Raw genomic sequence first — 27,230 nt, forward strand, 5'->3', positions numbered from 1 at the left:
ATCTCTCATTCAATAAAATTATTGAAAGAAATGGCTGAAAGCTATTGAGCGAATAAGACACAGGCGCGCTCAGCACTTTAAACAACAAGTTATGCAGGTTGATGCAGAAATTGTTTCCCTTTGTTATTAACTCTTCCATTCTAACAAAATGCCAAGCGACTTGTTTTATCGTTTCACATTTAAATGTTATTTTATTGTACTTAGATAATAAGTAAACAATCTAATCGGAGAAACTTAATAAAATCATTTGGCTCCAACTTTCTAGCTCGTTCTGAGCTTCCTTCCTTTGCAGGCCAGTAACTTAAATTATAAAATGAAACTTGTCGTTTTGCCTTGGACGATAAGATTAAACAATATTCTTGAAATGCATTGTGTAAAAAATAACAATTTATCGCATTCAAAATTAAAGGAGAAATCTCAGAAAATTAACCAATACCAAGACTAGACCCTGGCCATTACGGCCAAAATCTGTCATTTTAAGGCCAGATAAACCAAATTCTGATCAGCAGAAACTAACTTTAAGTACCAATGACTGGCTACAAATCCTCGAAAAGTTAATCAAAATTTCTATCTGACATAAAATAAGATAATGGAGCAATCCGACAACTAATTATTTTCCAACTTCCATGGAAATTCTCCGCACACGCACTTGGCTGTAACAGCTTTACAGCACTCGTGAAACAAAAACCGATTGAGAAAAATCTGTAAAAAAAAACTGTGGAAACGTTTTCAAGACGTTTCAACTTCGACGCAGACGTAACGCCTTAGTCCTCTTAGTAGGTAATACTTAGATTAAAAATAACTTCTTACATATCGAGCTATTTAGTCATGAGAATTTGAAGAGATCATATAAAAAAGAAAGAAAGAAAGAATAGAGCAGTTTCAGCAGGATATCAAAGATCAAGCTCTTAAGAGCAGTTCAGACAAGCAAAAAGTCAACTTTTGAATCAAAGGAAATCGGTTCTCTTGTTAAACTTGACTTTGGCCGTCTTTTGGTTCTTCCTGCTTTGGAAAGAAGACTCTTGAGAAAAAATTTCATAAGTAGCTTACTGATGTCTGGTCCAAATATCAGCGTTTGCAGGTATCCGAAAACACCCTGGGACTCCAGTGCTCACTGCCTTAACTGAAGAATAAAAAAAGCTAAGTTTAGGGAGGATGGTTGAGTTTCCATGAAATATTTCCGAGCACATGAAACGATACGTTGCACAACAGGATTGTTTTAAAAGAAATTTTCTTTTTTATTCCTATCATGTTTGCTAACAAGAATGTCATTATCGTAAAGGTGTCTACTTGATTGTCCTGCATCTCAATTTGCCGGAGCAAAAACTAAATTCGTAACCCAACTGAAAGGAAAATAACGCGCAAGTATCACTGCTCATAAATAAGCTATAATTATGATAAGGTAACTTTGTATTGAATAGAATGTATAAACAGAATATTTACTTGTTTCGGCTTCTAATATCCTTGAAATCCAGGCTGACGTCATCGCCAAGGAGTACAAATGGTGCCCAGTAAAACACCTCCTTGAACTTTTCAATTTCTCTCATACACTTCATGGCCTGATGGAGAGCTTCACTTGCTTTCTTGCCTTTGGAAAGTGCAGCGTAGAAGAAACTCATGAACTCCAGGGTTCCCTCGTCGCCAATCGCCCACAAGGTTGCCACAACAGATCTAGCACCGGCACCCAAAAGTGCACGCGCCATGCCGACCACACCCTCGGCCATGACCTCCCCACGAGCAGTGTGACAGCAGCTAAGTACAACCAGACGTGCTCGCAACCCAGCTTCTATCACATCTTTCATCGTCAGTAGATAGTCTTTCTCTTGCGGCTGAGGGTTTTCTCTCGTGGTGTTTGGCGCTAGGATAACTTCTCCAGTTTCCATTTTACCGTGCGCTGCTATATGAACTAAGGCCACTGATGATATTCGTTTTAACACTTCATGTTTTGTTGCCATTTCTCCAGTGAGGGGGGAAACATTTAGGATACGTCTGATCATCTCCACTTCTTTCCTTGCTCCTGGAAGTTGCACCAAAAGTTTTCCCTGATAGATGATATGTTTGAAACATGGGTCGCCGACAAGCAATGCACCAGTCTTCATGTGAAAGTCAGCTGGACAATCATGAATCAGTTGGAACGTCGTCAGAGAGGGAAGCACACGAATTCTGAAAGAATCACTTAGATATGATGAGTTCGACTTCTGTAATGCTGCATAAGGTACTAGGCAAAATGGCCCCTCAGGAACGAATGTGAGCTCGTTGCCTTCGATAAGATCAGCAATAGGAGTCACGATGATGTCATGCAGCTTCTTTAAAGCACTTGATTGGGAGTGCCTCACATCAACTCGGATCCCATCATTGGCCGCTTTCTCTTCTGTCGGCGAATGAGGAGGAGGATTTTCGATTGTAACAGTATCTCTTGCACCGATCTCCTTAAGAGCAGTGTTGTTCAGCAGCTGGATGAAACACTCCAATTCATTCTCAAACTTATAATTGTTGACGTGTACCTCTCTCATCTGGATATTATCTTCACTGAGGCAAACCCAGAAGTAAACGCATGGTCCATTAATAGCTATAAAAACTGTGCTCAATGGAACCCAACTCAGAGAAACGCACGATGTGCTTTGCGTGGAAGAATCTTCAGGCTGATATTTTGTGGCCATGAGATCTTTCAGAGCTTGAGCACGTCCTTTCTCTGCGGCAAGAAGAGCTTTTACAACTTGACCTTGTTTAAGATTAAGACGCCACAAACCTTTGTATGCACTTTGGCGCTGATTACGATAAGAAATCTTCCACTGATCTTTGAACTGAAGACTGGCTCTGATACTATCATTCAATTCTACACTCGAGTGATAACATTCAAGGGCCATCACAAGATTTCCTAAGCACTCAAAACTGCTTCCAAGAGAACAAAGTGAGCACGCCTCTCCAGTCTTGTCTCCAACTTCTTTTGATATTTCTAGGCGACGTTGACAACACTCGATTGCCGTTTTCAAATCTCCTCGACGGAGATGATTCCTTCCGAGACGGCAATAGCTGATTCCCTCTTCGGCCTTGTCTCCCACTTTTTTAGCAATTTCTAGATCACGTTGATAGTACTCCACTGCTGTTTTGAACTGTCCCAGCCTGTCATAAGTGTTGCCGAGATTGCCATAACTTCTTCCCTCTCCGGCCTTGTCTCCCACTTCTTTAGCAATTTCTAGATGACGTTGATGGTTCTTGATTGCTGTTTTGAACTTTCCTAGACGGTTATAAGCAATGCCGAGATTGCCATAGCTTTTTCCCTCTCCGGCCTTGTCTCCCACCTCTTTAGCAATTTCTAGATGACGTTGGTGGTACTTGATGGCTGTTTTGAACATTCCTAGACCTCGATAAGCGTCGCCGAGACTGCCATAACTGATTCCCTCTCCGACCTTGTCTCCCACGTTTTTAGCAATTTCTAGACGACGTTGATGGTACTCGATTGCTGTTTTAAACTGTCCTTGACAGTCATAAGCTGTGCCGAGACCGCCCCAACTTCTTCCCTCTCCGGCCTTGTCTCCAACTTCTTTGGCAATTTTTAGATGACGTTGGTGGTACTTGATGGCTTTTTTTAACTCTCCTATACCTTGATAAGCGTTGCCGAGATTGCCATAACTTGTTCCCTCTCTGGCCTTGTCTCCCACTTCTTTAGCAATTTCTAGATCACTTTGGTGGTACTTGATGGCTGTGTTGAACTCTCCTAGACCTTCATAAGCGTTGCCGAGATTGCCATAACTTGTTCCCTCTCCGGCCTTGTCTCCCACTTCTTTAGCAGTTTCTAGATCACGTTGGTGGTACTTGATGGCTGTTTTGAACTCTCCTAGACCTCCATAAGCGTTGCCGATATTGCCATAACTTCTTCCCTCTCCGGCCTTGTCTCCCACAGCTTTAGCAATTTCTAGATCACGCTGGTGGTACTTGATCGCTGTTTTGAACTCTCCTAGTCTTTGATAAGCGCAGCCGAGATTGCAATAACCTCTTCCCTCTCCGGCCTTGTCTCCCACGTCTTTAGCAATTTCTAGATCACGCTGGTGGTACTTGATAGCTGTTTTGAACTCTCCTAGTCTTTGATAAGCGCAGCCGAGATTGCAATAACTTCTTCCCTCTCCGGCCTTGTCTCCCACGTCTTTAGCAATTTCTAGATCACGCTGGTGGTGCTTGATGGCTGTTTTGAACTCTCCTAGTCTTTGGTAAGCGCAGCCGAGATGGCCATAACTTCTTCCCTCTCCGGCCTTGTCTCCCACGTCTTTAGCAATTTGTAGATGATGTTGGTGGTAGGTGATGGCTGTTTTGAACTCCCCTAGACTGTCATAAGCGATGCCGAGATTGCCATAACTTTTTCCCTCTCCGACCTTGTCTCCCACATCTTTAGCAATTTCTAGATTACGTTGATGGTACTTGATGGCTGTTTTGAACTCTCCAAGACCTTGATAAGCGCTGCCGAGATTGGAATAACTTCCTCCCTCTCCCGCCTTGTCTCCCACGTCTTTAGCAATTTCTAGATGACGTTGGTGGTACTTGATGGCTGTTTTGAACTCTCCAAGACCTTGATAAGCGTTGCCGAGATTGCCATAACTTGTTCCCTCTCCGGCCTTGTCTCCCACGTCTTTAGCAATTTGTAGATGACGTTGGTGGTATTTGATGGCTGTTTTGAACTCTCCTAGACCTCGATAAGCGTTGCCGAGATTGCCATAACCTCCTCCCTCTCCGGCCTTGTCTCCCACTTCTTTAGCAATTTCTAGATCACGTTGGTGGTACATGATGGCTGTTTTGAACTCTCCTAGACCTCCATAAGCGTTGCCGAGATTGCCATAACTTTTTCCCTCTCCAGCCCTGTCTCCCACAGCTTTAGCAATTTCTAGATCACGCTGGTGGTACTTGATAGCTGTTTTGAACTCTCCTAGTCTTTGATAAGCGCAGCCGAGATTGCCATAACTTCTTCCCTCTCCGGCCTTGTCTCCCACAGCTTTAGCAATTTCTAGATCACGCTGGTGGTACTTGATGGCTGTTTTGAACTCTCCTAGTCTTTGATAAGCGCAGCCGAGATTGCCATAACTTCTTCCCTCTTCGGCCTTGTCTCCCACCTCTTTAGCAATTTCTAGATCACGCTGGTGGTACTTGATGGCTGTTTTGAATTCTCCTAGTCTTTGATAAGCGCAGCCGAGATGGCCATAACTTCTTCCCTCTCCGGACTTGTCTCCCACGTCTTTACCAATTTGTAGATGATGTTGGTGGTAGGTGATGGCTGTTTTGAACTCCCCTAGACTGTCATAAGCGATGCCGAGATTGCCATAACTTTTTCCCTCTCCGGCCTTGTCTCCCACATCTTTAGCAATTTCTAGATGACGTTGATGGTACTTGATGGCTGTTTTGAACTCTCCTAGACCTTGATAAGCGCTGCCGAGATTGCAATAACTTCTTCCCTCTCCGGCCTTGTCTCCCACTTCTTTAGCAATTTCTAGATGACGTTGGTGGTACTTGATGGCTGTTTTGAGCTCTCCTAGACCTTGATAAGCGATGCCGAGATTGCCATAACCTCCTCCCTCTCCGGCCTTGTCTCCCACGTCTTTAGCAATTTGTAGATGACGTTGATGGTACTTGATGGCTGTTTTGAACTCTCCTAGACCTTGATAAGCGTTGCCGAGATTGCAATAACTTTTTCCCTCTCCGGCCTTGTCTCCCACGTCTTTAGCAATTTCTAGATGACGTTGGTGGTACTTGATGGCTGTTTTGAACTCTCCTAGATCTTTATAAGCGATGCCGAGATTGCCACAACCTCTGCCCTCTCCGGTCTTGTCACCCACGTCTGTAGCAATTTCTAGATAACGTTGGTGGTAGGTGATGGCTGTTTTAAACTCTCCTAGACCTTTATAAGCATTGCCGAGATTGCAATAACTTCTTCCCTCTTCGGCCTTGTCTCCCACGTCATTAGCAATTTCTAGATCACGTTGGTGGTAAGTGATGGCTGTTTTGAACTCTCCTAGTTCTTGATAAGCGTTGCCGAGATTGCAATAACTTCTTCCCTCTCCGGCCTTGTCTTCCACGTCTTTAGCAATTTCTAGATCACGTTGGTGGTACTTGATGGCTGTTTTGAACTCTCCTAGATTATGATAAGCGCAGCCGAGATTGCAATAACTTCTTCCCTCTCCGGCCTTGTCTCCCACGTCTTTAGCAATTTCTAGATCACGTTGATGGTACGTGATGGCTGTTTTGAACTCTCCTAGACTATAATAAGCGTTTCCGAGATTGCAATAACTTCTTCCCTCTCCGGCCTTGTCTCCCACTTCTTTAGCAATTTGTAGATGACGTTGGTGGTGGCTGATGGCTGTTTTGAACTCTCCTAGACCTTGATGAGTGTTGCCGAGATTGCCATACCTGTTTGCCATGACTTTCAGTTCAGCAGCAGATTTCCTTATTAATTGAAGTAGACGTTCATAGTTGTCTTCAATCTGAAAACGTGTCAAGGGTAGATAAATCATGAGCGGATTTTCGAAAATGCAGTGGAAATGTGTATTTTAAAAATAATGAGAATATTGAATAGAACCTTAAAAATGGAATGGTAATTCGTATGTGGGTTTCTTGTAGAGATTTGGTTTCAAGATATTCGAGAATGCTCTATTAGTTTAGGTTTGGTCGCCATGGTGATGCCCAGAAAAATGAGGGGCATTCAGTGCAAACTCTAGGAATTAGTTAAAATGGCCTTTTCCTTTTAGTTGAGTTGCGTAAAATAATCGAAAGAACTCTTTAAGAATAATTTAGCTTTTTAAACTGTTCAGTGGAGTATAAGATAATATCGCTTGCATTATGTGTAGAAGAATCTGTTTGGAACGTATTGATTTTCCTTGAAATATTACTCATATTGCATCTCGTATCACGTTTGAAACATTTGTTAAAGGATACGGCCAATCCCATATGCAACCAGCTCCTCGCTTTTTTATACAAGCAAAGTTCCACACAAGCTCTGGCTCCTGAAAAGGAGAGAATAATTGGTGGTGCGAGGTAATTAATCTCAAGGTATAAAAGTATTAAAAAATGGACTTAACTTCTCATTTAGCTGGGAACAAAAATATAATAGGGAAATTTGATCTCGTGGAAAAACTGAAAAGGAACAATAAGAAGCTAGCGCAAAGCAGCTACCATTTAAGTTTCAATTGATGATGATAACGATGAATTTACATAACGTGTTCTTCACTTTAATGTGCTCTTATGCGCTTTTCAGAACTTTTCGGGGAAGTTTTCGGGTAGACTGCATTGCGCAGTTTACAACTTTTGAAAGGCAATTTTTCAGGTGCCTCCTGGCCAGGCTTAGTAACGTCCCTGCTAAAAGTGACCGAGAAGATGCAGGAAACGGAGCTTACACTTTACGTCCATATCCGGGACAAGAATTTCAAACGATTTGCAGATGTCATAGCTTAGCCGGAAGCACATTCTCCTCAGATATTTTAAGACTCTGAGAGTTGGGCCAGTCTAGGGTTTGAACCCTCGACCTCCGTCGCTCTAAAACGTGCACTTACCAGGTGGCGGTATTTGAGAGCTTATTGAAATTTTGTTATGCTTTTCATCACATAACAGACATTAACACACCAGATACAATTCACACTTGGGGTACAGTCACGTGCCACAACCAAACACAAACCCCTTTTGACGAAATCAGAGAAAAGAATGTTAAACGCTTATGACTGAAAACCCCACCTTTCTCAATAGCTTTGATTAAAGTGGGTTCCAATTGAACAGCAACTGTTGCATCATCAAGACATTCCACGTAGTTTGCTGTGAAATTCAAGAAATAAGTTTTAAAAAAGTGGTCATCACATGCAATTGCAGCAAAGACGCTTTAAAAAATTACAATTGCATAAACTGCTGTCCATTTACGAGGATCTTGTAACGCTACATGAGAGATTTATATACTTAGAAATAAAATTGTTACCCAAACGGAAATGAGCTGTTGCCCTGTTGCTATAAAGCTTGGCGTTCAGCCGTTTATCTTTGCAGTTCACTTGAAGTCCTTTCGTGTAGGAGTTTATCGCGTGATTAGCTTCTCCTTGTCTGTATTCTTTGTTACCTTCCTCGAGACATACTTTCGCTATCCCTGAAAACACAATGTTTTAGTGTTAATGATTTAGTAATGAATAATACGACTTTATACTACAACTTTATACTTCCAAACGAGCTGTTAGGTTAAAGGAGCTTAGAGCTATGAAAAACAAAAATTCAGAATAGTTTAATATCTGTACATTTTGTTTGTGTGCAAGCTGTTGGGAGTCTGGGCTGTAACTTGGCTATTACCATTTCAAGTTTATCGGTTTACATTTAGGTCGAGAGACTTTCACAAACCCCTTTTACAACTCGCTTACGTTTTCCAAAATATCAAAAGTCTTACCAGGAGCTCCTATTTCAACTCAACTTTGTTTACAATCTCAGTTCAGGAGAGTTTATCTTTGGTTTTTGTTTGTTTAAAAATATACGCATGCACTATTAGAGGTTTTAGCTGTAGCTTGGCTACAAGCAAATCAAGTCTGTTCGGTTTACATTTAGGTCGAGAGACTTTCCAAAAACCCTTTTACACCTGGCTTACGTTCTCCAAAATACCAAGTTAGAATATAAAACCCCATAGTTATTGCATAAAGCAAAGCAAAGCCAGGAATGAAAAAGGTTAAAACTTGTGAATGTTCTGATGACAAAAAAAAGGCATCGTGCTGAGTGTGACAAGGGTTCGTGGTTTTCTCATCGTTCGGAAAAGTGCGCTAGAAAGAAATTAGTATTTTTTTATGTTTTTGGTTTCGTTTTTTTCTTTTATCACTTGGTTTTTCTCAAACATATATTTGTCTATTGTGAACATACTCGTAGAGGCTAACTGGAGAAATTTGATTGGGAAAGTACTGCTTTCCCGCGAAGTGCCATTTTGCTTGTTGTGAAAATCAGGGGTTCTACATTTTGTTGACTGTTGGTTTATATAACTGGTGTTGACATAACTGTCTAAAGAGGCGTGAAATATTTAGAAGATCAAAAGAGGCAATACGGCCGAGACAAAATGCGTCCTCTTCTCTGCAGAGTTCTCATATTGCGTAAAAATTTCTGCAAAACATGTATTGAACAATAACGGACATAATTTCCTCGTGGCAGCCTCAAAAAGTTATCCGTTGGCAGACTTTTCAATACTCGACTTTGATAGGTCTACTGGTGCCACCAGCTCTCTCTTGTCGAAAATGACTTTCACATTAAAAATGACCAAATTTCGTGTATCTTCAAATTCAAAAGGGAAATATTTCTACTTCGCAAATATCATTCATTTTAGGTGCACATTGTAGCTATATCTTTAATCTTTAAAATGCCGTGCGTTGATTTGGAAGGAAACGCTCCTAAAACTCAGAAAACTGAGTTTCACAAAGCCCAGTGGGCCAAGTTTGACCCATTCTTCTCTAATTTAGGGCTCTTCAAATCGAAGTCGCGTCCAAATTTGCCGCTTTATTGGTTATAAATTATTTATGACGTCCACGCATTCTGCTCCATCGAATTGAGGAACAAATTATTTTTTTCTTTGGTTTTTATTTGAGTGGTTAGAAAGTTTGAAATTGAAGATCTTTTGCTGCTTCAAAAACTCACTCACAAAATATACGCAAATTCTGATGTAAACAGGACAAAAAAACTTCACTGGGGCGTCTTTCAAACAATCTTACCTCAATCGGTGTTCTTACCTCTTAAAGGGTCCTTGTATACATCCAGTTCAGCGTCACTTGACGTAACTTGGCTTTCCTCTGTTGCTGAAATTACCGAGAAGATATTTCAACTTTGTTATTGATCACAACTATATTTAATTACAACTAACCTTCTAATACTGGCGTATTAAGTGGATTCCTCAAAACATTCAAGTCGAAGTGGTCCAAAAAGTTAAGCACCAGAATTAAATTATACTTAGTTACCAAACAGTACAAAATCACTATAAAGAAGTCTTTCCCTGTTGCTTTTCCTAACCTGTGGCTGGAAACTCATTTTTCACCTCCAGTTCTTCTCCTGTTGTTGGGAGGTTGCTTTCTGCCATAGCTAGAAATAAAATCGAATCGATTGTACTGCGCTGCATTGTTAAAAATAAAAAAGAGGAGACTCAGATGAGAGTAACCTAAAGAAAACGTTGTATGCTGTTACGGGAATATTTACTGATTTTCTGTGTGTGTTATTCGGAACATATCTATTCGTAAACTTTCACACAACCATTTCAAGTCCTTTCATTTTTAAAAATCAAAAAATGCATAAACCACAGTAGCTTTTTGAATAGATTTTGCTTGACTCGCTTTCATCATATGCACCTGCTTGTCGGCACTTTTGTTATTTATTACATGGTTTTTTAGGTAAATGTAAGTGTTAATGGTCTTTCTGGAAAAATTGGTTTTCATGGTAGATAGCAGCTGAGTTTATACTCGTAACTTTAATTTCTTTTCATACGATAGTTTCCACACCAACTTTGCATAGATGAGCAGAAACTTTTAATTGCTTTTCCGTTTTTATTTCCTAAGCTGCGCTACTGCAATTGAGATAGGTATTGTTTTCTATATCAGAGCTGTAAATTCGCACCTAAGTTTCCTATTTTTAATGGCCTAGAGTTTATTGCATCCGTCTTTTTAATTTAGGAATTCTTTCCGTCGTAGAAACAGATGGAATATCTAAGTAGTTTTCGTTTAACTTCAAAGAGACCTTTTCCGCTCCTTTGTGTTCTTATTCAAATATTGCGATTGGTGTAACAATAGCACCTCACACCAGATAGTTCTTAAGCAAGTACCTTATACAGCTTTGATGATTACAAACTAGAGTACGCTAGAGGTCATGTCGCTTGTTGGCCTGACCTAGAATAAAAGTACTGTGGAACCAAAGATTGTCTTATCCTTGACGTCCGTATAACCTCGCTCGAAGTAGGTGTGTCAGAAAATCGTGACGAGTTTCTGTTCTCGCTGCCAAGTGGTCTCTACCGAGTTATTTCCCCCAGTTGTTATTGTTCCGTCCGCGAAGATTCAGTTTCCCAGTTTGGGCGCGAAAACCTATCGTCACAATGCTTAATCACAGAGGAAGAATGAGAATCTCAAAATTTCCTCCGTCACGCTATTGTGATTGCGTGACAGCTCCAGTCAAGTTCCGCGGGTTGTGTCATGTTTGTTTTTTCAATTGTTTGTTTATTTGTTTGTTTTCGTAGTCTTATCTGTTGAAACGTCGTTCAAGGCTGTCCCTTATCAAAATGCGTGAGTTGCAATAAACAACCTAGTTGTACCCGGTAGGCATGGATGAGCATGAATCAAAATTAATGCGTTAAAAGACTCTTGCCCTCATTCCTTCATTTTATTGCGTGTGGGGCTGGGAGAATTCACGAAACTTTTTCAAAACACTTTCGAGGGTTTGCGTTACCGTCATGAATTCTCCCAACACCCCGCGAGCCTTTGCGTAAAGAAACACGTTGATCGACTCAATTCTTTTACAAAGTGCATGTGTAAAATGTCTCTCAAAGCTGTCGAAAAATTGTTAGACAAAGCCTTTTTTTATTAACAGAATTATAGGTTCTCGTCAATAAACTTCTTCATTAATTTTTTTTTGAAGGAACCAAGAAATTTAGCTTGGAAGAGCTGGTCCCTCTCCAAATTATGTTGGGGAAGGATCCGATTTTTTCATTTCGAATTCATAAAAGGCACTGAATACAAGGTTATTCTGAGAGACTGGAGAAGATGGCATTGGAAGTGCCCTAGTCATCAAAACTCTTGCTATCAAGAAACTTCATCTACGACAAATTGAAAGCCATGCGCAACACACAGACTCCTGCATAGCTTAATCTTGTAGGCCATCGAATGAATTCACTGCCAGGTCATATGAGCATTTGGCGGAGGAAGTAGACTGAAAGCGAAATGAAATTAAAAAAAAATTTCGATCTCGCAAAGCAAAAGAGAACTATAAAATTATTTGTGAACAAATTGCTGATAAAAAAATAATCTTTTCCAATATAACAGTGAATGGGAGATTAAGGAAATTTCCGTGAAGCTGCTGAGGTGGTCTTGCCCTACAGAACCGGATTCTGCTCCAATGTCAGAATTTGCGAACGATGTAAACACGCAAACATTATGCCCATTTAGTCCGTCATCGCGCGGAAAGGTATATCTACTAAAACCGAACTCTGACAGAATTCAGTTAGAAATGATACTATTAACCACCTTGTAGGTACGTAGTTCGAACATTTGAAGACAAACGTTTATTCAGCTCACACTTGTCAAGTAATGCACGTGCATATATGAGGTATTATATAATAAGCTCAGTTATGCACGCATTCTGATTGGTTCTCACTTATGTTCTATTGGAGGACAGACGCATAGATGACGTCATCATTAAAACTTTTGCCCTCTGTTACTCTAAAATGGCGGAAAGTTTTGAAAATTTCGACGATATTTTAGTTGACTGGGTGAACGAAGATTTCAAAAAAAGTCTTGTCGAGGCTGTGGACAGTTACGATAAACAGGAGAAAAAAAGAAAATCACGTTTCTCTGTCGCAAACGACTTGACAAAACTACTTGAGCAGTCGCAGTCGAACGCGACTTAAAGAAACACAAAATGGGTAGTGAAATTATTTCAAGGTAAGAAGCCATTGCTTTGCTTCGAAATTAACGAACTCAATAAGCAAAAGTTGTCTGAGATTGATTTATTTGGAAAAAATTCTTTTCTCAATGTCAAAATAATTGTTTACACAGATTGGTGTCAGGAAAGAAACATCACAACACCACTTCTTAAAATGAACAGTAAGGAATTAGACCAAAACCTAGCAGGATTTTATGTGGAAGCCAGAACAAAAAAAGGCGAAGAGTACAGTCGTTCAGCTCTTCTCGGTTTTCGCAATTCCATTGAACGACACCTAAACAACGACGGTGTTACAGTGAAAATATAAAAAAAAACAAGTATTTTAAAACAGCAACAAAATTCTCGACGCCAAGCTCAGAATCAACCGAAAACATTCAACATAAGCCAGTTATTGTACCATCTGACCTTGCCAAAATTCGAGCCAGCCCGTTCCTCAGTCTAGTGCTCCACTCATGCAAAGTTCGAACCGAATGGCCTCCAACGTTTCGATGTCGACCGCAACCGCAAGCTTTTCGAGTGGCTTTTTTAACTCCTGTAATATTCAGGGAAACGTCCAGGTGTTTTTCGGCTTACAGAGCCGCTCTGATGACAAAAAGTGACTTGATTTTTTGCGGAATTTTGTTTCAGATTTGTTGATTACGCAGTTTTAATTCAAAGCGATTGTCTCTTCTAGAACAAGCGACGCTCGATTCAAATTTGACAGTGGCGTGATTCTTTGAACCAATCACAATTCTTTGCTAAGCATAGCAACCAATCAGTTCACTTCATTTTGTATAGACAATAGATTACGTCAAAAGCTATTTTCGTGTCTGTCAAAGTGGGGAAACTTGAAATAAAAAGGCTTTTTTCCGTATATTTTAATTCTTTATAATATAAAACAAATAGATTCCAAGTGCCGTGCGTCTGTTCAGTAATAGATCACAGAGGACGTCAAAATGTGGTAAGAACATCAGTGACACACGAGGCGCAGCCGAGTGTGCCACTTTTTTGTTCTTACCACATTTTTTTGACGTTATCTGTGACCTATTACTGAACAGACGCACGGCAACTTGGAAGCTATTTGTTAATTAGATAACCGCGCGTGCATACGAATTTTATCATCGAGTGTCCGTGACATCTTTTACATCTTTAAAGAGATAATTAAATTCAAGCAGATAAATTCGTATCCACAAATGGACATGTGCCATCCTTTTTATTCAAAAGACATTGATTGAAAACTTGGATCAAAAACTTTTTTTTTTCAAAAAAGCGCATCGAATACAGAGATCCGCTACACAAAAACTCAGCTCGCCGGAAAACCAATTTAATTTCGGACATTGTAATACAAAAATTTCTTATAACAAGAAGTATTTCCTTAAAAAAGAGTTGAATTCAGCTTCAGGAAAAAAAAAATTTTAAAAAAGCCCACATGGAAAGTAAAACTCTTATGTTGATAACTTCGGTTCTAATGACGACCTTGATACTTTTCTATGTGAAGATATAAATGGTACATTTACAGCGTGCGGTGGAGATGTCACGTTTCGGAAACTGAAAAAAATTCTGGTATTTCACTGACAACCATATTACCGTTATTATCAATATATTGCGAATGTTACGATATCTAAAGAAACGTGAGAATTTTTTTTTTCAACCTCAAGCTTTGTTTCAAACTTCGTTTGTTTTCGAGAGATATTTGCTGGTTTTGATATTGACAAGAGCTATTTAACAAATAGATTCCAAGTTGCCGTGCGTCTCTTCAGCAATAGATCACAGATGACGTCAAAATTTGATAAGAACAAAAAAGTGGCACACGAGGCGCAGCCGAGTGTGTCACTGATGTTCTTACCACATTTTGACGTCCTCTGTGATCTATTACTGAACAGATGCACGGCAACTTGGAATCTATTTGTTTTATATATTAAAGAATTAAATTTTACGGAAAAAAAGTTTTAATGATGACGTCATCTATACGTCTGTCCTCCTACAGATCATAAGTGAGAACCAATCAGAACGCGTGCATAACTGAGCTTATTACATAAAATCATATGCAGCACGTTATCTAGCTTTGTCACATGCTCATCACGCGCTTCTGCCACATAATCATCATGTTCATTTAAATCTTTAACTCCCGTGATCTAATTGTTAATTCTCCCCTCTAGCGGCTACATGTTTCCTTTCAAAGTAGATACGGAAATTTGGTGTTGGTTCAAAGAGAACGAATTCTACCTGACAAAACTTTGAGTATTCTCATTGCCTGTTTGCTTGATAATGTATATATATTACAGGGATAAGTTACAAATTATATCACTTCTAGGAGTTAGGGCCTGTTTACATGGAGGTGGGGAATCCCAGGTCGGTGAGGTAACCCGCCTAACCGTGGTCGAAAAATCAAACGCTTTTACATACAATCTTACAACCTCGAGGTGCTGGGGTGAGGTTTCTTGAGGTTGTTGTTGCGCTTGCAATTAGGGACTTTGAGCAGAGGCATCTCAAGCTCACATCTTGAGAAAGACGAAAGATTAATTCTCGGACACATATGTATTTATTTATGAAAGTGTCACGCTATTGTGTTACGAAGTGTTTGGTTACGCGATGAACCGTTGACTTAATACGTTATACGGAATAGTTTGGGAAACGAAATATGGTCGATTTACAACGCTAATTCCGAAATGTGAACATTTTACACTTCTTGTGTGTCCTTTTCGGTTTTCTGGTGATTTTTTCCATGAGACGGCTTGGAAATGTACAAAGTTTTAAACATACATGTTTTGCTTTTGAGCTTTTTGCCATGAACGCGACCCCGGCTAGGCGGGTTACCCCACCTTGAGACGTTTACATGGCAAATTGTCACCCCGGCTGACAGGGTAACCCTACCTGGCAGACCGGGTCACCCCACCTATCATGTAAACGTGATCAAGATAAAATGAGAAATTATATGGACAGGCGGGCTACCTCACCTACCTGGGGTCCCCCACCTCCATTTAAACAGGCCCTTAAAGGCTTTAGGAAATTGCATCGCGTGCAGACTATTAAATCACGAGTCAAATGAGAGAAACCATTGAAATATTTTCAGATCTGATAACAATAAACCGGAAATTCGACTGAAAATTAAATTTGATTGTTGTCCGCCGCAAGGAAAATAAGATTGCGATCTTTCATTGTAAATAACATGAGCTCTACAGCTCTAATCAGTTGCAGAATAAAAATTGATTTGTACCTGTTAAACTGTTATCCTCTGAATCCCTCTATTCTCCAAATGATGTCATTTGTTAATTCTACATCCCTGAAAATATCAAGAATAATATTTTGCTTTACAACAATTTCGATGAAAAAATGAAGGTAACATATTCACGAGTTTGAAAGATCTAACCTCTTCTGATGCCCAGTTTCGTGATCAAAATTACTGTTCTTCTTTAAGAAAGTTATTGTGCTTGTTTTTTTTTTGTTTTTGTTTGTTTGTTTGTTTGTTTTTATTCTTTTGATGGTTATCACTTGTTTACATGTTTCTTCATGACGATTAATTAATTCTGTGATTTAAACTCAGCTCTTTTTCTTTTGGTGTAAAGCGCTCGGAATCCGCAAAACCCCTTTTCTCCTCGGAGCAGAATATGTTACACTCTGCCATAACTGAATCGATAAGGATGAATTCACACCGTGAGTTATATTGTAGCAATACAATTTCTCTTCAAGTGATCAACTCGATATATCCCTCGTTCAATATGATACACAATTTTTTTTGGTCATCTTCCCATTAGCGTTACAGTTCTCTCAAATTTCCATTTTCCGCTCTCACCGTGACAACTTCATAAAGTTTTTAAAAATAATAACGGTAAGCTTTTTTTCTTGTAAATAACTCCCGCCAATTCTGCACCTAAGAGAGGATGTCAGCATCCATCGGACAAATATTGTGGCAAGTCGCCCAAAATTCGTTTTCTCTCCTACTTTCATGTTTTGTAGCCCAATATGTTCTAATAATTGTGGTGTAGTTTTTTTGTGAAAATATATTTCAGTCTTCGAGAAATTATATTTTTCGTTCGACAGCTCAAATACGCAAATTTTCACCGTAAATATTACCCAAGTTGTGTGACCTCATGTAACGATTCCACTCGACCTCCGGCATTTCTGTTAACATAATCCTTTGTTTTATCATCTAAACTTAATCCCCTGTCATTATTGAAGCTGGCAAAGAAATATTTATTTTTGGGTGAGGCCCTTTAGGCCCCTAAAAGTTTTTATTCCCAGAGCATCACGCTTTGCTCGCCTGTCTGAATACTATAAATTTCAGTAGCGTTGAAGCAACAACCCGCTTTTAACAGCTTCGCTGCCGCTGAAACAACGATTAGTGACCAAAAAAAGCACATATAATATTTTCAACACAACATAAACAAAAATCTTTATGCATGGTTAATATGCATTTGTGTCGATATCAATTATTGCGTGACTAGCTTATGATATAAATGGGAGAGGGGAAAACACAACGCGAAACCTAGGCTCCTGTCAAAAAGTAATACCCACGCGTAATATAATACTCGAAACGGCTAGTAAAATCATAAATGAACGGGGTAAGAGTGCTATGTTTTACTTTTTTACATATTGTAGCGATTTATGCAAGTTAACGGTGGCGATACATAGGCACACCATGTATATTTCATAGTCGCTATCAAGTAAATTTTGCCGGACTTTGAGTTCGTCTCAAGGTAGAACAACACAAATACACAAGGAAATTTTTACAGATAGTTTTAAACTATCCCTTTGTCTTTTAAAAGCTTGAAGCTCAGCAGATTCTGTCATATCGGTCATTGTTAAAACTGTCTTTGTTTTGATGTTACTTTTCGACATAGGAAAAGTATGTCGGACAAAAATACTCACCCAAAAATAAATATTTCTTTGCCAGCTTCAATAATGACAGGGGATTAATTTTAGATGATAAAACAAAGGATTATGTTGACAGAAATGCCGAAGGTCGAGTGGAATCGTTACATGAGGTCACACAACTCGGGTAATATTTGCGGTGAAAATTTGCATATTTGAGCGGTCGAACGAAAAAAATCATTTCTCGAAAACTAAAACATATTTTCACAAAAAAACTACACCACAATTATTAGAACATATTGGGCTACAAAACATGAAAGTAGGAGGGAAAACGAACTTTGGGCGACTTGCCGCTGTTTGTTTGATGCATGCTGACATTAGCTCTTAATATTTTTGCAGTCAAAAGCGTGATGTCCAGTGAAATCACCAGAGGGATTTACAAAGCTATAGAAATCACATCAAAAATATGTACTCTTCATGCATAATTTTTTTCCAATTTTCTCGTCTTTCGATATTATAATATGCTACATATTTCTTCATTATCTTTCCTCACCTCAAGAATAATTGCAATAAATTTAATTCCAATAAAGTTCTTTTCCAAGAAAAATATTTGACTTCTCGTTGTATCTAGAGAGAAAAGCATATTTAAATCGTTTCGCGTCTTGGAAAGAATTAAAGCGAATACCATAAGTACTATTCTTAAAGAAATATCCGACGACGATATTCAAAATTTGTTAAATCTATGTATTCCATGCATCTTTGTGAGCAGGAATTTGAATCTTTGTCTTACAGGAATTTTATTAATAAACTGTTACTAAACCAGTTGTGTTTAAGTTGGAAGAGAAATCTGAGGCCCTAGCTCTGTCTCTTTGAGATCCAGAATTGTCTGCTGAGTTTGGATGCAGTAAGCGAGACCATAAATAATTGTATAATAGTTCATACAGACAAGTGACGCACTTGATACTGGAATCAGAAATTCCGCAACTTCGTAAATCCCTTATGGGAAGATAAATAAGCTATCTCAAGGTCTGGTATGTTTATCTACAAGTCAGCATTGATATTTAATCTGTCGTTTAACCTGATCTGACGGATAGCGTTTTTTTTTTCGATCGTCGGTTAAAAATGATTTTTTCCTTTGTCACGAAAGAGCTTGAAATTGCTTTTCTATTATTATGTATTTTAAGACATGAAACTTTCGACATTGATGATCTTAGCAGTATGCAAGATGATCCTTTATGTATCCATTGTATGTCATGGCTCATTGACGAGAAATCTATAGCTACGTGGGTGAACTTCAGATCGTAAAATCTGATGGTCTAAGATTCGATCCTGCGTTCGTGACAGGTAAATAAGATAGATTTCTTTCATTCTTTTGTCTCATCTCTCAAATTATTTCTATTTGTATCTTTAGTCAATACCCGTTTATCTCATTCACTGCATTAGGTCGCTATTAACTTATTCTGTCCTCACCTTCACTCCTGTGAAAATGTGATTTATCCCATAAGTGTGTAACAAAACGGTGCACTTGGTAACACCAGCAGTATTGAAGAAGCTGAATATGAGCTCGTCGAACTCGAAACAGAAAATCGTGTATCATTGTTTATTTCGTGATCCATGATTCTATTTTGTAGCTATGCTGTTTCACTATTTATACGCCAAGTTCGGACAGGGTCTCATATTACATTTTTTAACTTTTAATTTTCATTAATCCGGCGTGTAGCACAATGACATAAACATCCTACTTTTTTATTTTGTCTTTTTTTGCTGATGTGATGGTCGTTAAACCACCGCCTGATTAGGTTGATCGAAGGGCGCTGAAAGGACTGGGGAGAATAACCATAGTTCCTTTGTTTATAAGTACATGTTAGAAACCATGACCAAACTGTGGGCTTTGCGCTTGCGCTGCGAATCAAAACGAATCAAAGCGGGAAAAAAAACAAAAACAAAAAAACTCGCTCCTGAACTTATAGTACGCACGTGGAACTCGGGTGAGTAAGAGATGTGGGTTATTCACTTATTATATAACCAAAACTAACGAGACCTCATGTGTTACTTAGGTGTTTTACACCACAAAAGAAACACACATACCGAAGGCATAGATATATGTACAATACATGTAGGATGCTCACTAGAGAGGAAATTTAAGGCATACAGCTAAAGTGTGAATTAAATTTACTGTGAAGTCATGTTCTTGTGCTAATTGTTGGAAAGGTTTGAAACACCCACCTTTCAGTGCAGGTGATGATGATAGTGTTCGTGTTGTTGGAGATGACACAGATCTTTCACTCAGTTGTGACAAATCACCTTCAAACTGATCTCTTCCCTGGCTGAGGGACTCCACTGGTTCAGCTTTCCCCTTCTTCTTTGTCTTCTTCTCCACACTTGGTGGTTCATAGCTGGTCTTTCTGCCTGGTTTTGTTCTGACAAGCTCAAACAGAGCGTCTTCATCTATTTGGATTAGGGGAGGGGTGGGTAGGCAGTTTCTCAGATACTGACATTGAACCAACATTTACATCAACAACTGAGAGTAAAAGAGTAAAATACTTTAACTCCCATGAGTGACCAAGACAGAATTTCTCCTTACAATATCAATACAATATCATGCAGACAAGTGATGAGAATAAATACAAATATCAACCAGGGGATTATTAGTTGATCCAAGACCAAATTCTCCAAACCACCATCACAAGAATTGTATGACAGACAGTACGGAGAATTACTATTGAGATCTTGGAAGTAAAAGGGTTAATCAAAGCATGCATTTTACAATTTTTTTCAATAAACTGTATCTGCAGATTTTCCAAACCAGCCTTAATTCTAATAATCTTCATTTTCCTTTGTCTTGCATCTCTCATTAGATTTGAAAAGATGGTAAACAAACCGTAAAGAGCTTTGAGAGATAATAATAATTTAACTACCGGAAGAAATAAACGTGTAACTTCTCCCGAGAATATCCATACATTATCCAGCAAACAGGTAATGAGAACACTAAAACTTATCAGGCACATGTAGTTGTGTTATAATGATCTAAAAAATTCTTATTATTAATTAACAGAAAAATGTGTAGCAGATAGAGGGGAGAATTAACAATCAGATCTTGGTCTTTAAGACCTACCAGAGGGATTTCCTTTGAACCAAGTGTCCTAGGACCATCTCTTGCCATAAAACTACGGTAGCCAGATTTTTTTCTTTTCCAGTGAGGGTGGAACTGCAACCACTTCCTCTGATTTTGACACCTTTGGTGTTCCTTTGATTGGAGTTTCCTTATCGACATCTTTTTTATCCTTTTTCGGAGTGACAATTTTCTTTGGACTTGGTTTTGAGTCTCTAACTGGAGTTTCTAGAACTATGGCAGCTTTAGCAGCCAGTTTGCAAATGGGAGTTGTCTTCGGTACTTCCTGAAAAGTCCATGGATAAAATTTGAAGTGAACAAAAGTTACATGTATATCAAACATTCTAACAGCTGAGAGTTGTCCTCACAAGGCAAGAGTTGTCCCAAATAGGAATGTTGATAGTGAAAGACACTGCTGCTTTGAAAAATGGAGACAAAGTGGCAGCATCTTCCTGGATTGTCAAAGTTAAAATCACTAAGAATGTACCTAAGGTTTTGTCACCACAGTTACTGTTTAGTGTAAATTCAAAGTACAGTAATGGTAGTATTTTGAGTGGTTATAGTGTTGAAAGTAATGTTTTGTTGCAAGTATTGTTAGCAACGTGCAACTGAGTAAAAACCATCTAATTTCATAGTAGGACAGGTTTACAGGTAACCAGTCAACTCGCCGACGGACCAACTCGCCGACGCCAACTCGCCGACGTTTAAAATCGAGTAGAGACGTCGGCGAGTTGGTCGTCAATCCAGTACAACTTATTAGAAGTTAAACATGCAGAAAAGTAAACGATATTTAGTAAAAAAACACTGGTGAACATTGGTGAACATTTTACAGAAGCTTAAACATTGGTGAACATCACCAATGACTATAACAGCTTAAGACGCGAACGAGTTATCGTGCGACGACAACACCGTAAAGACTCATCATGTCAATCGCTCAGATTTTTTAACGAAAACTTGGTTTTCTAGATAACATCTTTATTCGCCTTGAGATCCTTATAAACTTTGTTGCAAATAAAAAGAAATGCTTTTTACTAAAGATCTCGTCTAGAAAGCCAAGTTTTCGTTAAAAAATCTGAGCGATTGACATGATGAGTCTTTACGGTGTTGTTGTCGCACAATAACTCGTTCGCGTCTTAAGCTGTTATAGTCATTGGTGATGTTCACCAATGTTCACCAATGTTTAAGCTTCTGTTAGATGTTCACCAATGTTCACCAGTGTTTTTTTTAACTAAATATCGTTTACTTTTCTGTATGTTTAACTTCTAATAAGTTGTATTGGATTGACGACCAACTCGCCGACGTCTCTACTCGATTTTATACGTCGGCGAGTTGGCGTCGGCGAGTTGGTCCGTCGGCGAGTTGACCGTAATTCGGTTTACATATACAACTGAAATGTGCCACCAGTTAACAAGTTAACTGAGTAAGCTTTTGGATCTTACACAAAACCAAATTTAGTCATAAAATGTTACTGTTTCATCTTCAAGTACCTTATTCAAGTGCTTAAAGACACATACCATACTCATGCAATCATATCAAATCCAATCAATTCTAGTATCAGGGAAGCATGTTTAAGCATTAATAGTACTGATAAATTTTGGAACAATAAAGAATGGTGATCAAAAGGCTTACAAACCTTTTTCTTCTCAGGGGAAGGCTTTTTAACCTCAGACTTTGATTCTGGGAGGTCTTCCTTTCTTTTCTTTGATGGTTGCTCTGTTGTGTGACAGTTGACAATTCCCATTTTCTCTTCCTTCTTTTTCCCTCCCATTTTTACACTCTTCATTTCTATTCACTTTGGAGTCTTCATTTTCTTCAGACTCGTTGGATCTCTGAGTGAATTTTAAAAAAATTCTTGATGGTTTTACAGGGAATCAAGGTATGATCATTAAGTGGGCTCAGCTCTGGATCAAGCTTAAAATTTGCACTCTCAAGATTGATTAATTTTCTAATTTCTCATAACAATACCAATTCACAATCAAGCAGCAATTTAAAGAGAAGAAAGAAATCATCAGACCAGAAGATATCGTTTGAGTGAACACCATATTCTCAAAGATATTGTCATAATACTTGTGTGACAGACAGCAAAGAGAATTGATTTAAATATCCTAGAGGCAAAAGGACTTATCCTTTTAAGGCGGCCCATGGTGTTGTTTTTGCCAAAACTATTCCTTAATTGGTCACTACCCATTAATTTTGTGACCTGGTATGTGTTCACTGTAGTTCATCGTGATATAACTATAACAGACTGGCAGAGGGTCTACAAGGGATGCTTGATTGAGCCCAAAAATTAACATGTGATGCATGAATTTTATAGAAAGGCAAGGTACATGTATGGTGAGGTTTAAAGTTTTCCCTGTTCAATGCATGATGCATGAAATACTGTTAAAAATACACAGGATGCCTGATTTTTTCTTTAAAAAAAAATTGTGGGCAAAACAAGAGTAGTTAGTTATTCACCTGTTTTCTCTTTTGGCAAATGTTTTCCTGGATTCCCTCTCAACTGGAGTAAAACCAAAGAAATCAAGTGCAGAAGTTGCTTTTTCCCCTTTAGGTTTGACTGGACTGAGGCAAGAATAACAATCCATGTGCTAAACATTTTAGTTCTAAAACAATGTTGCATTAAATTCACCCTTGATGGCTGTGTAAACACTGTCTTTATTATTTTGCTGTTGTTTGTTTGTTTTTTGTTTTCAACCCTTAACACCTGAAGATCAGTATGCATATTCTCCATACTGTTCTCTATACATTTCCTTGGGTACTGACAAGGAGAATTTGTTTAACAAACAAGAGCTTAGTTGGTGATCATTTCCTTTATTCTTGTGACCTTAATGTTTGATTCAGGGATGATATTGTAAGGAGAAATTAGATGCTGGTCACTCTTATGGGTCAAAGGGTTAAATGTAACAGCATAAGAGCAGTTCTTATGACAGATCTAACATTCTCAATGCTTAATGGAAGAGAGGAAAGACAAACAAACAGACAAACAAACAGACAAACAAACAGACAAACAACATTAACCTGGACAATTTTTAAGAAGCCAGATGCCTCTCCAGAGCAATATCTTACATTCTAAATTAACACCATGGTTTGGTACTGAAATATCAAATATAATAATAGAGAGCAATGAATGTTACCTCTCATTAACTTGCTGGACCTCTTTAGAAGCTGGCTATTCTGTTTGTTTCAGAGACTTTTTTTATTTCTAAGGCACAACTTCTTCCTCACCTGTAGAAACCACATCAAAATACAATTAAAGCACCATAATATCAAAATTATATTAAAGGGCACAGTGGTCTGATGGTGAGTGTGCTCAACCCTAGATCAAGTGGATGGCTTTGTTTTCTTTGGCAAGCTAATACATAGGCAAGGTTTAAGGCCAGGTGATGTAAAAAAACCCTGACTTTATTTTACCTCAAGCTCACCTGACACTGAATATTTTCCCTATTCAGCCCTCCCACTCCATCAATAACGAGAGTTCCCTAAACCCTTTTGCAGAACTCAGTCATGTAAAAATATATTGTCTTTTCATGCATCACGAGAAATATCCAAAATTCTTTCACATTCACATGAATTAAAAAAAAGAGAATTATGCCAAATTCACAAATTAAAATTTCACTCTTTCTCATCTGTTTATAAAGCTGTTAATCCTACAAGTTTGGCTCTTTCAAATAACCTGAAATTCATCAGGGAAACAAAATGGTTTGTCAATCACATTTAATTCATATAATTCTTCATTCATGGGTTGCGTTTAAATAAAGAAAAAACTGTTCAGATGGAAATGGAAGGATTATGTCATCTTTAATCAAAATTCATGAAAAAAAATTGAAATCATGATTCCCCTGCACACAAAAAATATTTACTTCTCATAAAAAGTATAGGTACATGTACCCTCAATAATTACACATAATTTCCTTACCTGAGTCCAAGCTGATTGTTCAATATTCTACTTTTCATAGCTTTTGAACTCTCCTCCTTCTTTACTGATGTGGCTTTTCTAAAAGAGACATGAATGAAAGAGAACCAGGTTCTGAATACACCTTGATATCAGTATGTATATTCTCCATACTGTTCCCTATACATTTTCTGAGGCAATTGCAAGGAGAATTTTTTAAAATAATCAAGAGCTTTTATAGTTAGTGATCATTTCCTTGACTCTTGATTCAGGGGTGAAATTAGGGTCCAAAAGTTTAACCCTTTAACTCCTACGATCTGATTGTTATTTCTCCCCTCTAGCTGCTACACGTCTCCTTCTAAATTAGTCATGAGAGCTTGGCACTAGATCAAGATAGCAGCTTCTACTTGATAAGTTTAAATATTCTCATTACCTGTTTGCTGAATAATGTGTAGACATCATAAGGAGAGGTTTCATGTTAATCACTTCTGGGAGTTAAAGGATTAACTACAACTGTATGAAAGGGAACAAAATTCAAGAAACAAATCCCATACCTGATTTCTAGAGGAAGAGGATCTTCATCAGAATCTAACAGAGATGTACAATTAATTTAGAAATGGGGTCAGGACATCATTGAGATGTTGTACGTATACATGTAATTATGTGAATCTTTTTACACCCTAATTTATTTATTTAGCTTCGCCTAATTATCTCAGGCAGGAAGACCACCACAGCTTTAGCCAATTACAGTGGATCCCGCATTAACAATGACAAGGCCAGACCCCCCCCCCCCTCAATTCCCAGTAAACAGGCCAGACCACATCACAGTAATCTTGTGAGTAGGTTCTTTAACATCCCCTGCCTTACCAAATTGACTAATTAATAGAAGCAGGAGACAGGACCTACAGTTTATTAATCCTTATCCAAGAAGACTAGAATGTCTTTCCATTTGACATTATAGAAAGGTAGCACATTCTCCTCAGTTATTTTAAGACCTTGAGTGTTGGTCCAGTCTGGGCTCAAACCCTCGACCTCCCACACAACAGTCCAGCGCTCTAACTAATTGAGCTAACCGGGAGGCTGTTTCCGTAATAATGCAAATTACATTCAGAATTGACAAGGACACTGTACAGCACAGTACACCATTAAAACAAAAACAGAGGTGTAATAGTTTGTGTTGAGTCTCAACATCTGTTCCTTTTGAAACTGTTCGTGTTCATCCTAAAACATTACCTGAGTCACTGTTGTTTTTTCCTTTCTTCTTCCTCTTCTGATTTTCTTTTGGTTTTTGTATTCAGGCAATGTCATCATCTTCACTGCTTGATAAACTCTGCCCAGAAAATCAACAATTACTTATTTTTATTCACACAAATTTGAGATAAATTCACTTCTTTGGACCTAACAATAACACCTGGATAAGATCAAGGGGATGTTGTTCCTCAGAGCACAACTTTCTTACAAAACATTTTTCTTCCAGCTCAGAAAATCAAGAGAAGACACCAGCATTGTGGAAAACATGGTTTGGGTTAAGTGAAGTCTTAATACTTCTTTATCAGTCATCTTTCAAGTTAATCAACAATTTCATCTTCCCTCCAGTCTGAATAAATGAAAATAAACCAGTACTTGTCAAAATTGTGAAATAAGCATTAGTATTGCATACTGCAACTGCTCTGCAGAGTTAATAAGCTGCAGTTTGAACAAAATTGCAGGGAATACTAATGTCCAAGATATTTCAGACTTGAGTGAAATTTAGGTGGCAGTGTATCACATCATGCTGTTTAGCTGTTTAACCCTTAAACTCCCAGATGTGATTAACATGTAACTTCTCCCAAGACTATACATACAATGTCCAACAAAAGGGTTGTGAAAAAAATTGTTATCTTGATCTAAGAACAAATTCCTATAACAAATGTACTAGGAAATGTGTAGCAACTATAGGGGAGAATTAGCAAACAGATCTTAGGAGGTAAAGGATAAATACAAAATTGCTTCATTTTCCAACCCTGTTTAAGATAAAAACAAAAAGGCAAAACATTGTAACTTATCAGCCTCACTCAGCTACCCTGACATACTCTGACAGACCATTGAAAATTATACCTACAAAGTTAGTTAACACACATTACCACACCATTTCTCACATTCCAGTCCAGAAAGATACCTTGGGTTAGATATATGTTGTGGAATGAAACTCTTGGTTAAAACATGTCGTAAAATTATCTATCGTGTGCAAAATTAAAGATTCATGACAAAGGAAATTTTACCATATATAGCAATAAATACCAATTTTAGCGAAATTAGGTGTCCCCCCCCCCCCCCCCCCCCCATCCCCAGGAGAAGATAGATGGGAATGTGAATCGCAGAGTACATAGATACACATGATGATCGATTCAGTCAGACAGGGGCTGTGATATGGGCAGATCTTTGGGCAGATCTTTTCTCCGTCACCTCTGAAGTCGAATTCCCTGATAACACAAATAAATTTCTCTCTCAAATGCTACATAATCCATTTCTTACCTTGCTTTTCGTTCGGCTCTTTCCTACATCATGTTTCGTTAATGACGTCGCAGTAGAATCTTTGCCGCGCTTATTTTCTACTTTCGAAGCGCCTTGTTTCGCTGCTTTTCCAGCAGGGCCAAAGAACGATCGAGTATCCTGTAAAAAATATGTAATTATAATTAAAATACCGGTTAAAAGACTGCCGCTGAGAACTAAAAGGACTCACGAACCATTTTAGTATAGTGACATGTTCACATTACTCTCCTATATTTCTCCGCCATCTTTGAAAACCCCCTATACTTCTGTCAGCGGTCACCA

General features: G+C 38.5%; 1 protein-coding gene across 7 annotated transcripts; it reads right to left on the reverse strand.

Annotated features, from left to right (window-relative positions):
* Nucleotides 1–171: 171 nt before the first annotated feature.
* LOC149052079 (uncharacterized) lies at nucleotides 172–27,219 on the reverse strand. Of its 7 annotated transcripts, none has more exons than XM_089212375.1 (19): nucleotides 27,143–27,219; nucleotides 26,931–27,068; nucleotides 25,650–25,746; nucleotides 24,971–25,004; nucleotides 24,441–24,518; nucleotides 23,659–23,749; nucleotides 22,982–23,086; nucleotides 22,158–22,353; nucleotides 20,528–20,810; nucleotides 18,883–19,860; nucleotides 17,966–18,039; nucleotides 15,818–15,883; nucleotides 9,991–10,059; nucleotides 9,714–9,779; nucleotides 7,946–8,107; nucleotides 7,711–7,788; nucleotides 6,919–6,986; nucleotides 1,444–6,467; nucleotides 172–1,123 (listed from the first exon to the last, which is right to left on the reverse strand). In XM_089212375.1, exons 13-19 carry the CDS (start codon nucleotides 10,055–10,057, stop codon nucleotides 1,120–1,122), a joined length of 5,469 nt encoding a protein of 1,822 aa, XP_089068501.1. In that variant the 5' UTR covers nucleotides 10,058–10,059; nucleotides 15,818–15,883; nucleotides 17,966–18,039; nucleotides 18,883–19,860; nucleotides 20,528–20,810; nucleotides 22,158–22,353; nucleotides 22,982–23,086; nucleotides 23,659–23,749; nucleotides 24,441–24,518; nucleotides 24,971–25,004; nucleotides 25,650–25,746; nucleotides 26,931–27,068; nucleotides 27,143–27,219; the 3' UTR covers nucleotides 172–1,119. The 7 variants fall into 7 exon arrangements, with proteins under 7 accessions (XP_089068501.1, XP_089068461.1, XP_089068311.1 ...); XM_089212335.1 differs by having other exon boundaries at nucleotides 18,883–19,933; XM_089212185.1 differs by lacking the exons at nucleotides 15,818–15,883; nucleotides 17,966–18,039; nucleotides 24,971–25,004 and adding an exon at nucleotides 24,850–24,929 and having other exon boundaries at nucleotides 19,639–19,933.
* Nucleotides 27,220–27,230: the final 11 nt, after the last annotated feature.

Source organism: Pocillopora damicornis, chromosome 1 (assembly GCF_964200805.1).
Source record: "Pocillopora damicornis chromosome 1, jaPocDami1.2, whole genome shotgun sequence".
NCBI classification, from domain to species: Eukaryota; Metazoa; Cnidaria; class Anthozoa; order Scleractinia; family Pocilloporidae; genus Pocillopora; species Pocillopora damicornis.

Coding starts and splice junctions, on each gene's coding strand:
- LOC149052079 (XM_089212185.1), bottom strand. CDS start 19,921: ATGTTGGTTCAATGTCAGTATCTGAGAAACTGCCTACCCACCCCTCCC. Junction 9,780..9,990: donor AAATGAGTTTCCAGCCACAG/GTTAGGAAAAGC, acceptor CGGTAATTTCAG/CAACAGAGGAAAGCCAAGTT. Junction 8,108..9,713: donor ATACAAGGACCCTTTAAGAG/GTAAGAACACCG, acceptor TTGTGTTTTCAG/GGATAGCGAAAGTATGTCTC.